Raw genomic sequence first — 16802 nt, 5'->3', positions numbered from 1 at the left:
GAGGCCTTTGAGTTCCATAGAAACCCCATGTGGTAGACATAGTTTAGCTGCTCAGAGCCCCTTCAAGAAAGGACTCAGTGCCCAGGATCAGGGCTGTGGGGAGTGGGATCAGCTGACAACCACTAGCTCTTAGCTCTTTTAGGGTCAGCCTCAGCTTTCAAGCCAACTTCATGCTGTTCTTGGGTGGCCCCCAGCCAACGACTATGCAAGGCAGCAGTGGCCTTCTCTTCTCGAGAAGGTCCTCAGCCAATGACCCTGGAAAGTGGCAGTACACAGCCCTGACCACCTCCACCCAAAGCCAGACCCTTCTGTTGGGCCTTCTACTTTGGAGCTCCCCAGAGTGCTGGCAGAGACACTGACGTGGTACTCTGACACTCCCTTCCCACCCCACTCCTGAACACGTGTTAATTCCCAATAAAACTCTCATCTCAGCACCTGCCCTAGAGCTGGTATCCCATTCACTCATCCATCCCATACAGCAGCCCCCCCACCACCCCTGGACATTAGCTGTTACAAAGTTGAAGGCAATGTGGGACAAGTGCTACAATGGAGGTTGGAACAGAAGGCTGTGATGTCTGAACCCACTTGGTACCCTAGGCCCCCTCTGCCCTGACCCCAGGGCTACAAGACTCCAGACACCGTGCCCCAGGCTGCAAGTCACAACTGAGGGGCTTTCCAAGCCAAGCCTCCATGTTCTGGTCTCAACCCTCTTACTCTGGCCTGGTGTGCCTGGGTGGTTTTACAATGCCCAGTCCTGGATTCTGCATCTTTGTCCTGATTCTCTGGCCAGGATCCTTGGGCACCAAAGACCCAGAAAAGTAGGAGTCCAGGGCTCTAGATCCATTCTGGGGGCCTGGGCTGTAGTGTGTGGCCAAGACTGAAATTAAAAGCCAAGCTAAACATCTGAAGGAGGCATTGGGCCAAGGACAGAGACAGACATTGGGCCTAAGGCAACAGGACTGAGGCCAGGGACAGTGGGCCACGCAAGACGCCCTGCTCTCTGGGACAGTGAGTCTTGCAACACCCAAGTGCCCACAGGCTAACCAAGGATACGTTCAGAGTACCAGCAAGGCAAGGCCACCAAAGTGGCAGAAAAGTTCACCTTTGATGAATCCCACACGATCAGCAATTAAAAAATCTAGAAAGAATACTTTAAATTCAGCATACTGTTAAGTTTTGTTTATAGTTTATATTTAAATTATGGGTTATAATATTTAAATTATGGGTTAATTTTTAAATTATGGGTTGATCCTGGGTAATAATTATGGGTAATTTAAATTTTATATATTTAAATTATGGGTAAGGTCTTCATCAGCCCTGGCAAGAGGCCTTTTAGAAGGTTCCTGTGGCCTCAGGGATGGGTAATGAGAGAGATAGTAAAGGTGCTGACTCTAACCATGGGGCTCTGAGCAGGGAAGGGACCCTGAAACAGGGTCCAAAAGGGTACATCCAAGTCTGGTAGGCAAAGAAGGGCAGCCAGAGGGTATATCTGGTGGGAAGTTCAGCTAAAGTAACAAAGGGGACCAACTAGGTAATGACTCTCCCTTTCATAACCATCCAAGATATTTCGAGGTTGACAGTGGGGGCTTGGCCTCACTAGCCGTTCAAGGGCTCAGACTACAGGGCTTCTCCCTTCTCCTGCATGGACTTCCAAGATGGCGCCAGAAAAGGCAACTGAGCATGGAGGATCGTTGGGGCAAGGAGTCCTGTGGGCCACAACTAGAGGCGGCTGCATCACGTCCTCTCCTAAACAATGGCCAGGGCACAGTCACACCGAGTGCAAGGAGGCTGGGAAATGGAGGGTATCTGGGCATGCCCATGAAGGAGGGGAGAACAGATCTGGTGGAGAGCTAGCATTCTCTGCCCGCAGCAAAGAGTCGTCAGCCGAGGCGGCGGCGGGCACGGAGTCAGCAGGGGAGGAAATGGTCAGAGGTGTGCTGGCAAACACCTAACAACCGGCTGCCTAGAAGGAAACAATGTTAAGTCCTGATTGATAACGTTTACTGATCTTCTTGATGTAAATACTCCCACCACCACCAGTTTCAAACTACCAGCATGATTGCTGGACAAGGAGTTGCCAAGAGATGTGAGTAGCCCTGCAATATATAGATCAATTGAGTTCTTCGTAGAATCAGAACCAACAGGAGAGATAGATAGATAGGTAGATAGATAGATAGATGATAGATAGATAGATAGAGACATAAAATGTATTATAACATTTATAACATATCTAAATATATATAATATATTTATATGACATAGAAAGTCGACCCTCACAATAGTATTTTCACCATGCATTTATAAAAGGTGCAAATAACCTTAAGAATGTAGACACTATTGAAATGTGGGAACATAATTAGGAAGTGATGTGTGTTGAGTGTGTATTCCCTTTGTTTTTAATATAATTTAGTTCGCTGTTTATAAAATTAAGCTTATAACATGTAATTTCTAATGGTGTCTGTTAAAATTGCCAAATTCCTGAAAACTTAGCTATCAGCTCTCACTGGCTTTTGCTACTGGCCAGCTGGTCCAGCACACCACTGGGATGGACAGGAGTGACGTGCCAGAGAGCTGCAGCGTCAGCCTCCTGGCAACAGGGACAGAGAGCACTAAAAGCAGGAAGTCAGAGGACACTGGTGCTGGTGACCGCTGAGCAGGCATCTCAGACTCTGCAACCGCGATGTTTTCTCCTTCTGCCTCCAGAAGAGCACACTCTGTCCTCCCTACAGCTTCCGGAACAGGGGAGCAGGGTTCTGCTATCCATATGACATCTCGGTAAAAAATAGAGAAAGGCTCACCCTCCTGCCAGCAGATCCCTCAAATGGCGCTAGAACACAGAGCTTTGCCAGCAGAGCCCAAACCCAGCCCTACTCCCCCCTCTACTGGACACCGTTATACAGTGCACAGGCCATACAACAGTACCTGTGGCTCTGTGTGGAATGGAGCAGTCTCCCGGTGAAACTTGGGATAGAGGCCCCTTTCCATTTTCTGAGTGGGAGATTGGCGAAATGTGTCCCTCCCTGAGAAGACTCCCTTGGGATGACAGCAGGCAAAGACTGCCTCTGGTGTCCCCAAGCTCACAGATCTGCAATTATCTCCTAAAGTAGTGGTTCTCAACCCTGGTCACATGTTGGATCACCAGAAGAGCTTTTACAACTCCCAGTGACCAGTTTACATGCCAGACTATATAGGACCCAATGGCAGATGGGACACAGGTGTTAGTTTTCAAAGCTCCCCAACATGCAGCCAAGGTTGAGAACCACTGATGTGAAGCCATCTTGGCTCTGGTCAATGACACTGGGTTGGGTGACCACCTGACCGAGAGGTGTGCATTCCAGCGGATGCCTTTGAAGAGTTCTACCCTCCCAAACCTCTCCACTCACCCTTCAGCGCCTAGCCAAGTCTGGCCCACAGCAGCGTTCGGAAATGGCGAAATGATGCACGCCAGGGAACTGGAGAAGGGAGACCCAGGACCACTGGGGCAGGGGCAGGGCAACGGGAAAGAGGCCATCTCTCTGTCTCTACTTCTACGTGAGGGCTGTATCTTTCTGCCTTGGTCTCAGTCTCCTGCCTGTAAGTCAGGGAGTAGTCTGTTCCTTCAAACAAAAACTGATGCAAGAGGTCACCACGTTCAGCAGATCTCCTTGCCCCATTCTTGTCCTCATCCCACCTTCCCTCCTTGAAGCCTCAGAGGGACCTAGGGGCTCCTAGGGCCCTGTGGTACGGGCTTTGTAAACAGCAAGAAGGAGGGGACACTAATGTCCCTTCCAGCTGGACTCTATGGATCCCCTCATCCCCTAGAGGAGTCCTGGGAACTTGGTCTGAGGGCAGAGAAAAGGAAGAGCTACGTTGTCCCCATCCCACCCCTGTCCCCCATCATTCTCAGGTGCACAGTCCAGAGTAGCTCTTGCCCTGGTCCCAGCTTTACTTCTGGGTTTGAGCCCAGAACCTCTGTGGTTTTGTCTGAATCCAACACTGATCCCAGGAAAATCAAGAGGGTGAGTCCAGCAACTTAATGTCATTGGGGGAAACAGCTGCACAGGAAAAGCACCCGGGGGTCGATTCTTAACCAAAACAAGTGTGAGTGGACCCAAACTGAATCCTCAGGGCATTTTCGTGCCTCTAGCTTGGAGGACGTGGTCCAGGCTGCATTACTCACAGGGCTTCATGATTGCTCAAGACGTTGTCACTGACCACGGGACCTCACCCTGGGACCCTGATGTCAACATGAGATTTTCCAGATCTGTATCCTCCCCAGTGCTCCCCAGTGGCCTCTGTCCCAGCCTGACCCGGCCTCTACCTGGTCTGAAAGGAAAAGGAGGGCAATTCCATCATTCAGTGGTGTTTCTTGGATCTGTCCCCCAAGCCAGTATTCTTCATAGAGCTTGTGGCCTGAGTCCAGCCTGAGGCTCAGGGCTGGGAGTGCCGGAGGGATGTGGGGCAGTCTGTGAGACACAGATAAGAGCCCTGGGGAAGTGTTTAATGGCTCCTGCTGGTGGTAGAATCGGGAGAGTTTTACAGGGAACTTGCTCAGAATGATCAGGCTTGTGTAACTGAAACCATGAGACAGCACACTCCAGAGAGAGGGAGACGCTGGTGCAAAGGCACAGGGGCACACGGGCTGCACGTGCACATGGCTGTGTGTGGTAGCATGCCCAGGAGATAGGTCACAGACGAAGGCATGGGCAATACCATGAAAAGCCTTGAATATTATATCAAAATACTTATTCATCTCTTCTGAGGGGTGGCCGAGGGCCAGAAAAAGTGACTTGTTGCTGAGTAAGACAGCTTTGTCTCCAGGCACTCTGCTTTCTCCCTGCAACCTGGCCTTTGGACCTCCCACATCCTGGTGAGTCCTTGACCTCTGCAATCCTCTCCTCCTCTCTGTAGGCCAGACTTGTCCTCTCTAGCATGGATTGCTGCAGGCCTCCCAGTAGACCCCTAGCCCCCAGAACTTCTGCCCATCCAGGTGCCAGAGTTGATTCCACATTAATAGGACATTTGGGGTTCAATAGACATGGGGGCACTCTGAGGATCAGGGAGGGAGCATGGCTGTTCCAAGCAAAGTGGGCATCATTGAGACCCCTCATCTTCAACTGTTACAAAGTCCACACAGCACTCAGGCTCAAAAAACAAACACAAAAAACAAAAAACCCAGCCCCAGGCACAAATGCCTAACCTCTCATGGGGTCATTTAAGCGGCACAAAGGCTGGTCCTCACCATCCAACAAGTTCCTTGAGGGCTCTCGAGTCAAAAACTGCTCACACGAACTGGTTGGAATTTAGGGATTTAGAGAGACTGGCATCATAGAAAACTATCAGCTGTAGACACACAGCCCTGGATTCACATTCCCATCCTGACTGTATTGTATGACTTTGGGCAAGTTGTTTAACATTTATGTGCCTTATTTTCTTTATCTGAAAAGCCACGACAATAGCACCTGCCTCGGAGAATTTGAGAAGTATGTGACATATTGAATAGAAAGTACCAGCCTAATGCCAGACACATAGTAAGCACCTAATAAATGAGAGCTGTTAGTGTGACTGCATTTCTTGGGCACTTTTGAGGCTCTTGAGGCTGAACTCCCCAGAAGCCCCGCTATGCATTCTTTACAGTTGTTAGTATTAAACAGTTAGCAGATTCACTACTCAGTGAACAGTTTTTGAGATCTTACTAAGTGCGGGCCCTGAACTTCGTGTGCATCCTGACTCCTCTCACCTTGTTAAAGCAGCAGAGACATTCCTAACACGCATCCCTCTGCTTGCTGGGCCCATTCAGTAAGGATCTGAACACCGCCCAGGCTGCAAGCTCCTTCTAAGACACGCCTGTCTTTCACAGTTGAACCTTGAGTTCCTAAACCGCCTGCAGGAGACATCAGGCGGAGCAGGTGCCATTAGACGGACCTGCCCGTTCCCCCCCAAGAGCGCTGTCCCCGGGGACCTAGGCAGGACAGGCGGGCCTCGGCGGGTATTCCCTGCCTCCTCTCCGCTCCGCCAGCGCGCGCGCTGGACTGGCCCTCCCCGCTCAGTGGGCGGATCCGTCGGGAGCCGTCCGACCCGCCCGCGGCTGGGCCCCGGCTGTACCGCCCTCCAGCTCGCGGACGCGCCCCGCCCGTCCGCCCGCGGGGAGCCCAGCCCCACGCGCCCGGCTCCGGGATGAGCAGTGCCGCGTGCGCCCCGGGGCCAAGGGACAGCCAGGCCGCCCCGCCCTGGCCCCGAGAGTGATCAGCAGCCGTTACCGAGCCTTTTCATGGTTCGCTTGGATGGGAATTAATTCTGGGATGGATAAATAATGCATTGAGGTTCGCGTAGTCCAAGGCAAGCCTTCGGTCGGGAGCAAAGGAGAGGGAGCCAAGGGAGTCTCGCCGGTAAAGCCAAGCAGCCATGGGGGCCCGAGCGGGGCAGGAGGGGCAACTGGGCAAGAGGAAGAGAAAAGGGAAGTGGATGACAGCATGATCGGCACAAGGACGCTGGCCTGGCGGCTTCTGAAATATGCTGAGCCCAAAGATCAGGCAAGCCAGGAGGGGTAAGTCCAACTTCCTGGGGCGGATCTGGGCACAATGTGTGTCTCTTGGCTAACACGTGCAGACACTTAGCCGGCTGCCACACTGGGAGTCAGATGAGGCAGGCATTCCAAAGGCATCTTCCTGACGGACATGCCTTCCCAATGAGGCTCCTGGGGTCTGTGGGGGTCACACAGGAGACTGCAAAAGGGCAGTAGCCATGTTAGTGCCCAGTCGATGTTCAGCCCTCATCCAGTATTCTGTGTTTTGCTGAGTTCCTGGGTGGCTCAAAGTGACCAGGTGACAAGTTGGTGAAAACTTTGTTCCTTTACTAAAAAATGCAGGACACTCAAGATTTGCCCTAGCAGCCAAGACAAAAGTGGCCCTCACTAGGGAGGGCCGTATCCTGGTTTCTGGAGACAGCCAGGTCCAAGTGAGAACCCTCATTCCTGTGGCCTGGGAGGGTGTTCTGTAGAGCCTGAAGGAGCCACCTGGGCTGGGCTGCAGGAAGCAATTCCTCAGGCAGGTCCCATGGGGAGAACGCCTAGGAAGCTGCACAGCCTGGAGATGAGGGTGTGAGGGCAGAAACTTAGAGATAAGTAAGAGATGGCAGTCTGGAGAACCTTGCAGGGATGATCTTGCAGGACTCGGCCACTGCCCCAGCCAGCCCATGTCCCTGCAGAGTGGCCTGGAGACTCAGGACAAGTCCCAGGACTAGGAACAGCATCTTCCTAGGGATAGCAACTTCTTGGCCAGAGTGTCATTTTAGATGAGAACATCTATCATTTAAGAAAATAGAATGTGCCTGAAAAGGTGGCCAGTATTTGGGGAGGGCTGAGCCTCCCTTATGAGCAATGACTATGAGGACAGGTAGTTTGGAGGTGGGTCGAATACCTGCCTGGGGAGCTTGGAAACAGCGTGTCTCTCCCCATGTGTGTGTGTGAGTGACAGGGACCCTCCAGCCCCCCGTGAACTCATGGACAACACACCCATCTCATTAGCTTCTAACAGATGACTACTGGATGGGCTGGCCTTACAGAGCATGGTCACAACTGTCAGGACTCTTCCAAGGGGTGCTCCAAATGGATGATAACCTGTGGACCCTGGTGGGCAAAACAGGCTGTGCATGGCTCTGCTGAGGGGTGGGAGTGCAATCTAGTGACCAATTAAAGGGTTGGGCCAGGCCATGCATGCACTTTGAGAAAACTTAAGTCTGTCCTCCCACCTGTCTAATGTGCTAGCCACTGGCCAGATGTGGCTGTTGAGCCTTTGACATATGGCTAGTCCAAATTGAGAAAAATACACACTCGATTTTGATGACTTGGCAGAAAAAAAGAATGTAAAGTATCTTAATAATGATTATATTGAGTACATGCTGAAATGACAACATTTTGGATATATTGGGTTAAATAAAATACAGCATTACATTTAATTTCACCCGTTTTTTTTTTTTTTACTTTCTTTTAAAGCAGCCACTAGAACATTTACAATTACAATTGTAAACCCTATATGGCTCACATTATATTTCTATCACACCGTACTGGTCTAGAAAGAGATTGGGTCTTCAGCAAAGGGGCTCTCAGGAAGCCAGCCTTTGAAATCCCGAACTTCTTACAGAGTTGTCCTAGGTCAGCGGTTCTCAGCCAAGAATGATTTTGTGCCACCCCGCAGGGGACCTTTGGCATCGTCTGGAGACATTTTTGGTTGTTCCAAAATGCTAAGGTGGAGGGACACTCTGCTGGATGATATTATCTGGTGAGATATGTTAAAAGATGACTTTTATGGTACCGCGTGTCAGCTAACTACTTACCCACAAACATGTATGATCATAAACTATGATAAGAAGCATTCTAAGAGCATATACTACAAACGTAGCATCCAGAGGAAATAAGTGGTACTTGAGCTGTAAGCTGGGAAATGACAGGGAACTAACTAGGCAAAGAATGGTGGAAGGTAGAGGCTGCCTTCTAGGTGAGGAACAGCATGTTCAGGCGCTGTGGGAGGGGAGGGGCACACAGGAGTAGGAGGCTGAAGCTGGGGGCAGGGAGGGGCAGCAGGCACAGCATGAGGCCAGAGACCAGGTCCGGAATTGGATGATGCAGGGTCAGGCTTGCAGTTTGTTAGGGAATAACCCCCCTAAGGACATTTCTGGAGCAATACAGACCAGAATGTGTGTGTGTGTGTGTGTGTGTGTGTGTGTGTGTGTGTACCTGTGCACACCTTAAAGAAATTGGGCTGTGGTAGAAAGAAGAACTTACATCAAAATTCATCTCCATTGAACCTATTCGGAGCTGGGCAGGATACATGTTATAAACACAGCAAGCATAGTATGCAAATCACAGCACTTGATATCCAGACATTGCCTTGTCCAGACTGCTCCAGACTGTTGGTATTCCAGATATCCTTCCAGTCTGTGCCACTATGTGGGTACACTGGGTTGCATGAAAAAAACTGGGGTTGCTTTTGGGGATAGTTAATAAAATCAGCCTCAGCCAGCTCAGAAGCCTCTGGGGTCTGGCCAAAAGGCTGCTCTGCAGAGAGGGTCTTCCCAGGCACCCTTCTTCAGAGTCAAGTGGGCTGTTAACTTCCTGGCAGGCCCCCATCCAGGCCAGCCCTGTTGGCAAAGGCTGCCAACACCTGAAAGCTGTCCTCAGGTCTCTTTCCTATGGAGGGGGGAAACGTCAAGAATGAGAACCTCTGAGGGAGTGCCTACGGTCACTTAACCTGCATATAGAGCTAAGTTTGGCCCTCTGTCATGCCCTGATGGAGCTCACTTTCCAAGAAATTAGAGGCAGAAGAGGCAGATATCAACATGGGACACACACACACACACACACGCACACGCACACGCACACACACGCTTGCACACCAGCATATACATAAGAGGACAGTAATAATTCATAAAATAGAGAGGCACCCAAGCTAGCTGGAAGAGGCTCTAAATAGGCCAGTGGATTCAAATATTGTGCTTAGTTTTAAGTGCATCACACAATTCAGACTGACTTCAGGAAAGCTGTCCAGATTGGCTCAAATCAGCATAAAGTGGCCATTAATACAGTATGTGATTTTAGCTTGCCATTGCTTGCTTAGGACCAGTTCAGACTCATCCTAGCTAGTCATGGCCTGTTGAAGTGAGCCCAGGCTATTTGGAACCAGGGGTGGCTCCCTGCTCCCCGCCTGGCTCCAGAGGTCCCTTCCAGGGGCCCTTCCCTGTCGCCTTGCCCCAGCAAGCTCTTCCTCCCCTGATGCCCATTTCCATATTCCCAGAGTGGGAATCGAAGAGAGAGCTTACCCTGCCCTTGCCACTTTTCCCAGAAGAAAAATAAGATAAATTCATCAAAACCCCATGAATTTATTACATATACAATGGAGCAAGTTACAAGTCTGTGTGTTTTGTGACACTAAAAGTTGCCATTTCTTTTTCAAGACAGAAAATAAAAGCATAAGGCAGGTGCCTTCTCCTCTGGGAATAGGAGAGGAGGAGCAGCGGAGCCTCGTGCCGTAGCTCAGACCCACTACCACATTCTGTGCACGCTCCCTCCTCTGCTCACACAGCCCCTGGGAACACCTGGTTAGAACCAGGTCTGTCTCCCCACCTCTCCAGCCGTAGGCAGAACAGAGCCCCCAAATACTTGACCGCCATGCAGCCCCAGCTGGCTCCAGATTGTTCGCCTTTCTAAAATCCCACTGTAATGGGGTTTCGTCTTCAGACATCAGGATGTTCTGTCAGTCTTGCTCGAAGCTTGTTGTTCTGGCCTCGCCCTAGTTTACTAGGATGAGGGATGGGATGCAGACCTGTCACTTTACCTCCCAAAGAGCTCTGGACTCGGCCTGTCTCACTCATCCTCGTGCCATCATCCACCTGCAGCCGTCATCATCTTTCACCTGGACTATACCAATAAGACTGCCTCACTCTCACCCACCTCATCCATTCTCCACTTCAGAGCCAGAGCTATCTTTTCAAGTGTATATCCAGCCATAAACTCACCTCCGGCCTCTTCCCCTAGCCCCAGCTTGGACTTCTGCATTGCTCTGTAGGTTAAGAGCCAAAGCCTTTACCATGGCCCACAAGGCCCCTCTTACAGTCTAACCGGTGGCCACCCCTCCAGACTCCTCTCACTCTCCAGGCTCCAGCCACACTGGCCTTCTTCCTGTTCCTCAACTGTCCCATGGGCCTCCTACCACAGGGCCTTAGCATGCCATTTTCTCTGCCTGGAATGCCTCTCCCTTCTCTCTCTCTGTCTCTCTCTCTCTCTCCCTTCTACACACACATGCACACACACACGCAGGCATACACACACACACACACACACACACACACACACTCTCTCTCTCTCTCTCCTGGACTCCTACTCACCCTCAGCTATCGATTCAAATAAGGGAAGGGAAGTCCTCACTTGAGGACTTGAGCCAGGGAAGTCCTCCCATACTCTCCAATCTCAGCTAGGTCCTCTGCTGCATGCTCTCCTTTCTTTCTTTTTTTAACATTTATTTAAATTCAAGTTAGTTAACATACAGTGTAGTATTGGTTTCAGGAGTAGAATTTAGTGATTCATCACTTACATATAACACCCAGTGCTCATCCCAGAAGGTGTCTTCCTTAATGCCCCTTGCCCATTTAGCCTACCCCTACCCAGAACCCCTCCAGCAACCCTCAGTTTGTTCTCCGTATTTAGGAGTCTCTTATGGTTTGTCCCCCTCCCTATTTTTATCTTATTTTTCCTTCCCTTCCCCTGTGTTCGTTCGTTGTGTTTCTTAAATTCCAAGTATGAGTGAAATCACTTGGTATTTGTCTTTCTCTGACTTATTTTGCTTAGCATAATACACTCTAGTTGCATTCATGCTGTTGCAGATGGCAAGATTCCATTCTTTTTGATGGCTGAGTAATACTCCAGTGTGTGTGTGTGTGTGTGTGTGTGTGTGTGTGTGTGTGCCACATCTTCTTTACCCATTCATCAGATGGTGGACATTGGGCACTTTCCATTAATTTGGCTATTATCAATAGTGCTGCTATAAACATTGGGGTGCACGTGCCCCTTTGAATCCGCTTTTTTGTATCTTTTGAATAAATACCTAGTAGTGCAATTGCTGAGTCATAGGGTAGTTCTATATTCAACTTTCTGAGGAACCTCCATACTGCTCTCCAGAGCAGCTGCACCAGCTTGCATTCCCACCAATAGTGCGAAAAGGTTCCCCTTTCTCCACATCCTCACCAACACCTGTTGTTTCCTGAGTTGTTAATTTTAGTCATTCTGACAGGTATGAGGTGGTATCTCATTGTGGTTTTGATTTGAATTTCTCTGATGATGAGCGATGTTGAGCATCTTTTCGTGTGTCTGTTAGCCATTTGGATGTCTTCTTTGGAAAAGTATCTATTCGTGTCGTCTGCCCATTTCTCCACTGGATCATTTATTTTTTTGGTATTGCGTTTGGTAAGTTCTTTATAGATTTTGGATACTAACCCTTTATCTGATATGTCATTTGAAAATGTCTTCTCCTAGCCCATCGGTTGCCTTTTAGTTTTGTTGATTGTTTTCTTCGCTGTGCAGAAGCTTTTTATCTTGATGAGGCCCCAGTAGTTCTTTTTTGCTTTTATTTCCCTCTCCTCCAAACATGCTCTCCTTTCTTTACAGCATTTACCTTGGATTATAGTTGTACGCTTCCAGGTGGGATTTTCTGATGGCTATCTGTCACTCCACTGGACTGTGAGTGTCCTGAGGGCAGGAACCGTTTCTGGTTTTGAATATCATTATACTTCAATGCCAGGCATCTGAAGGACACTAAATACATATATTTTGAGTGAATGAATGAATGAATGAATGAGTGGTAGAGAAAGCATTAGTCTGGGAGGCTGAAGCACTCTGCCCTAACTGATCCGGGTCCTTAGGAAAGTCAGCCCCTCCTGGACGCCTGGGTGGCTCAGTCAGTTAAGTGTCTGACTTTGGCTTAGGTCATGATCTCACAGTTTGTGAGTTTGAGCCCCACATTGGGCTCTCTGCTGTTAGGATGGAGCCCACTTCGGATCCTCTGACCCCCTCTCTCTGCCCCTCCTCTGCTCATTCTCTCTCCCTCTATCTCTTTCAAAGTAAATAAACTTAAAAAAAAAAAAAAGGAAAGTCAGCCCTTCCTTTGACTGACTTATACGTTCAAATATTTTCCCAATTTGTTGCTTGCCTTTTACGTTTATATTAGGTCTTCCCCCCAGATATACGGAAGTTCTTAGTTTTTATGTGATCGTTCTGTCAATATTTTCTCTTAGAGTTTCTGCCTTTGTTTAGAATATTTCAGAATAAAATTGATGTTGCTATTAAAGAGGCTCTTTCTTTTAGAGGAAATCATTAAACTAATGAGCCACGCTACAGCACCTTTAGCTATCTTTGTTAGCAAGCGTATCAATGTCTTGGGAGCCTTGATGAATGTGCAGAGCCTGGTCAGTACTTTGGGGATGGAGCGAGAGAGCTCTATGAAATGAAGGACTTTCAGTGGCCTCATTGTTCTCGATTCTCCCCACAGGAAAGTAAGCCAGCATTTATTGCGTGTCCTCCAAGCTCGAGGAGTCTCCACTACACTTACGTAATTCTCATAACTATACTATGATGAGGCGTCAGTGCTCCCATGTGAACAGATGTGGAAGGAGAATCACGGGTGCCCTGCCAGCAAGTGGTGGCCTTGGTATTCATGTCTGTCTGGTGCCGAGGCTTCTGAGCTCCCTCCCCAACCCAGTGTAGGGATCCACACCACCCAAAGACCACTGAAGATAGCACTGCCTGTCCCCAGCGGAGCTATAGATTCTTTGAGTAATAAGATGCAGTGATTTATTTGTATTTATTTTAATTCCAATGTAATTAACATACAGTGTTATATTGGTTTCAGATGTCCAATACAGTGATGCAACAATTTTATAACGTGACTCAGTGCTCATCACGACAAGTGTCCTCTTAATCCCCTTCACCTATCATCCTTTCCCCTCACCCACTTTTCCTCTGGCAACCACCCGTTTGTTCTCTATATTTAAGAGTCTGGGTTTTTGCTTGTCTCTTTTTTTCTTGGTTCATTTGTTTTGTTTCTTAAATTCCACATATGAGTGAGATCACATGGTATCTGTTTTTCTCTGATTGACGTCTTTCCCTTAGCATTTATATACTCTAGTTCCATCCTTGTTGTTGCAGATGGCAAGATTTCATTCTTTTTTATGGCCGAGTAACATCCCATTCTTTATCCATTCATGTATCGATGGACCCTTGGGTTGCTTGCATATCTTGGCCATTGTGAATAATGCGGAAATAAACACAGGGCTGCATGTATCTTTTCAAATTAGTGTTTTTATTTTCTCTGGATAAATACCCAGCAGTGGAATTACTGGATCATAGGGTAATTCTATTTTTATATTTTTGAGGACACATCACGCTGCTTTCCACAGTGGCTATACCAGTTTGCATTCCCACCAACAATGCACGAGGTTTCCTTTTTATCCACATCCTTGCCAACACTGTTTGTCTCTTGTGTTTTTGATTTTAACCATTCTGATGTGTGAGGTGATAGCTCATTGTGATTTTGATTTATATTTCCCTGAGGAGTGATGTTAAGCATCTTTTCGTGTGTCTGTTGGCCATCTGTATGTCTTCATAGGAAAAAATGTCTGTTCATGCCTTCTGCCCATTTTTTTATTGAGTTATTTGCTTTTTTGGTGTTGCCGTGATATTTTTAAGTAGATGCCCACAGCCTATGAACACATGGAGACTGAATTTAGACAGTTGTTGGAATATTTAAGGTTGAATTAATAATATGTAGTAGAAAACTAAGCAAAAAAAAAAAGACAATTATGAACTCCAAGGAAAGCAAAAAGTGATGTATGAAAAGAAAAATTGTTACAGTATACTACATAGCTCAATTGAGACTATCAATTGCACAGTGCAAATTAACAATGCAAATTTGGCATGCTGATCAAACCAAATTATAATATAACTATATTGGGAAAATGGAGTGGGTGTGTATGTCTGGTAGGGACAGGAGAGTGAAAGAAATAAAATCGTCACTTTCCATAGCAAGAAGACAACAAATAATAGTTAAAAAAGAAAAATCACGAAGTGACTTGGCATGAAAACATAGGTCAGTGAAACAGGATAGAAAGCCCAGAAATAAACCCAAGCATATATGGTCAATTAATTTATGACAAAGGAGCCAAGAATATATTATGAGGAAAAAACAGTCTCTTCAATAAAGGGTGTTGGGAAAATTAGACAGTCACATGCAAAAGAATAAAACTGTACCATTATCTTATACTATAGAAAAATCAATTCAAAATGGATTAAAGACTTTAATTAAGACCTGAAACCATAAAAACTCCTAGAAGAAAACATAGGTGGTAAGCTCCTTGACCTTGGTCTTGGTGATGATTTTTTTTTAATTTAACACCAAAAGCAGAGGGAACAAAACCAAAAATAAATGTGTGGGACCACATCAAACTAAAAAGTTTCTGCACAGCAAAAGAAACCATCAACAAAATGAAAAGGCAGCCTACAGAATGGGAGAAAATATTTGCAAATCATATCCCTGCTAAAGGGTCAATATCCAAAATATATAAAGAATTCACACCACTAAATGGCAAATAATAATAATAATAATAATAAACCCAAACAATTCTATTTAAAAATGGGCAGAACTGAGTAGACATTTTTCCAAAGAAGACATATAATGGCCAACAGGTACGTGAAAAGGTGTTCAACATCACTAAGGCGAGGGAAATGCAGATGTCACAGTGATATACCACCTCATGCCTGTTAGAATGGCTATCGTAAAAAAAGTAAAAATAAAAAAAAAAGATAACAAGGATATATTATCTCAAGTGAGATATCTCAAGGGAGAAAAGGAAACCCTGGTGCACCATTGATGGGAATGGAAATTGGTGCAGTCACTGTGGGAAACAGCATGGAGGTTCCTCCAGAAATTAAAAATAGAACTGCCATATGATCCAGCAATCCCACTTCTGGGCCTATATCCAAAAGGAAATGAAAACAGGATATCAGCAGGATATCTGCACTCCTATATTCATTGAAGCATTATTTATAAGAGTCAAGACATACAAACAACCTTAAGTGTCCATCAGGGGATTAGTGGACAAAAAAGATGTGATGTATATATAGACACAATGGAATATTATTCAGCCATGAGAAAGAAAGAAATCCTGCTATTTGTGACAAAATAGACCGATCCCAAGAATGTTATGCTAAGTGAAGCCAGACAGACGAAGACAAATACTGCACAGTATCACTTCTATGGGGAAACTAAAAATGGCAAACTCATAGAAACAGAGAGTAGAAAAGTGGTTACCAGGGACTGTGGGGTAGGGGTGGAGGGGTGAATAGGGAAAGTTTACTAAAAGGGTACAAACTTTCAGCTATAAGATGGACCAAGGTCTGAGGATCTAATGTAAAACATGGCGGCATCGTCAGTAACACTATTTGTATAATTGAAATTTGCTAGCAGAGTAGAGTTGATATGTATCCCCCCCACCCCACCAAAAAAAAAAAAGATAAATATGTAATGTGATGGACGTGTTCATTAACTAGATGGGGGAAATCGAGAAAATAAAGTGTCAATAAATGAATACTGTTAGAAATGAGAGGTAAATACCAAAAAGATCAAACTAAAAAGGATAGAAGTGACTGCCTCTGGGGGGTTGGGGAATGGAAGGTGATGGAAGGACAGGAGACTGCCAGGTTTCGCACCACGGCTTGTAGGACTACTTGAGATGTGGTTGAGGAGTGATAGCCCAGAGGTCACGTAACCTCGCACCCGTTCGAACTGGAGGATTGCTCTCAAGGGATGGCCATGGGGTTCACAGACCTCTGGCCGCTTGGTTCAGAATGTGAGCACTTGGTTCTGAATGGTGTGGCCTTCCAGGATATGCCCATGGTGACTCCATGTTGCCCCCTGCCCAGGCTCGTCAGCTGAAGACTCCCCAAGACAGAACACCTTCAGGGCCCTGAGAGTGGGCCGGCAAAGGGACAGTAACCTATTTAAGTGATGCAGTATCTGGCTTTGTCTGAGACTCAGAGAGAGGGATGGAGGGCTAGGAGAGGGGTCAGGGAGGTGGTATATGAGAACACTTTCTGGAGAGTGGGACCAGGGTGTGGGCCAGAGCTCCGGTGGGGACTGGAGGCCTCACAGACAGTAGCCTGTGGTGCAGAAGGGAGGCCACGATAGACTCGTCCAGCGGTCTCCTTGTCCTAGGTCAGGCCCTGGACCCATAGCTCACAGCTGTCACCTTCCCTAAGGGTTCAGGTGCCCAAGCCTAGA

At 47.4% G+C, this 16802-nt stretch overlaps 1 protein-coding gene across 5 annotated transcripts in view; it reads left to right on the top strand.

Annotated features, from left to right (window-relative positions):
• The window catches only part of ARHGAP22 (Rho GTPase activating protein 22), a 176917-nt gene that overhangs the window by 26652 nt on the left and 133463 nt on the right, over positions 1-16802 (top strand). The window contains exon 1 of one of the 5 annotated variants that reach the window (XM_047826402.1): positions 6092-6526. The exons of the other annotated variants lie outside the window; for them this stretch is intronic. Coding sequence (XP_047682358.1) covers positions 6493-6526 — 34 coding nt within the window. The 5' untranslated portion in view covers positions 6092-6492. Of the gene's footprint in view, positions 1-6091; positions 6527-16802 lie in introns of those variants that run through there. 5 annotated transcript variants of the gene reach the window in all.

This window comes from Prionailurus viverrinus, chromosome D2, assembly GCF_022837055.1.
Source record: "Prionailurus viverrinus isolate Anna chromosome D2, UM_Priviv_1.0, whole genome shotgun sequence".
Lineage (NCBI taxonomy): Eukaryota > Metazoa > Chordata > Mammalia > Carnivora > Felidae > Prionailurus > Prionailurus viverrinus.
This window is presented reverse-complemented; position numbering and strand designations above follow the sequence as displayed.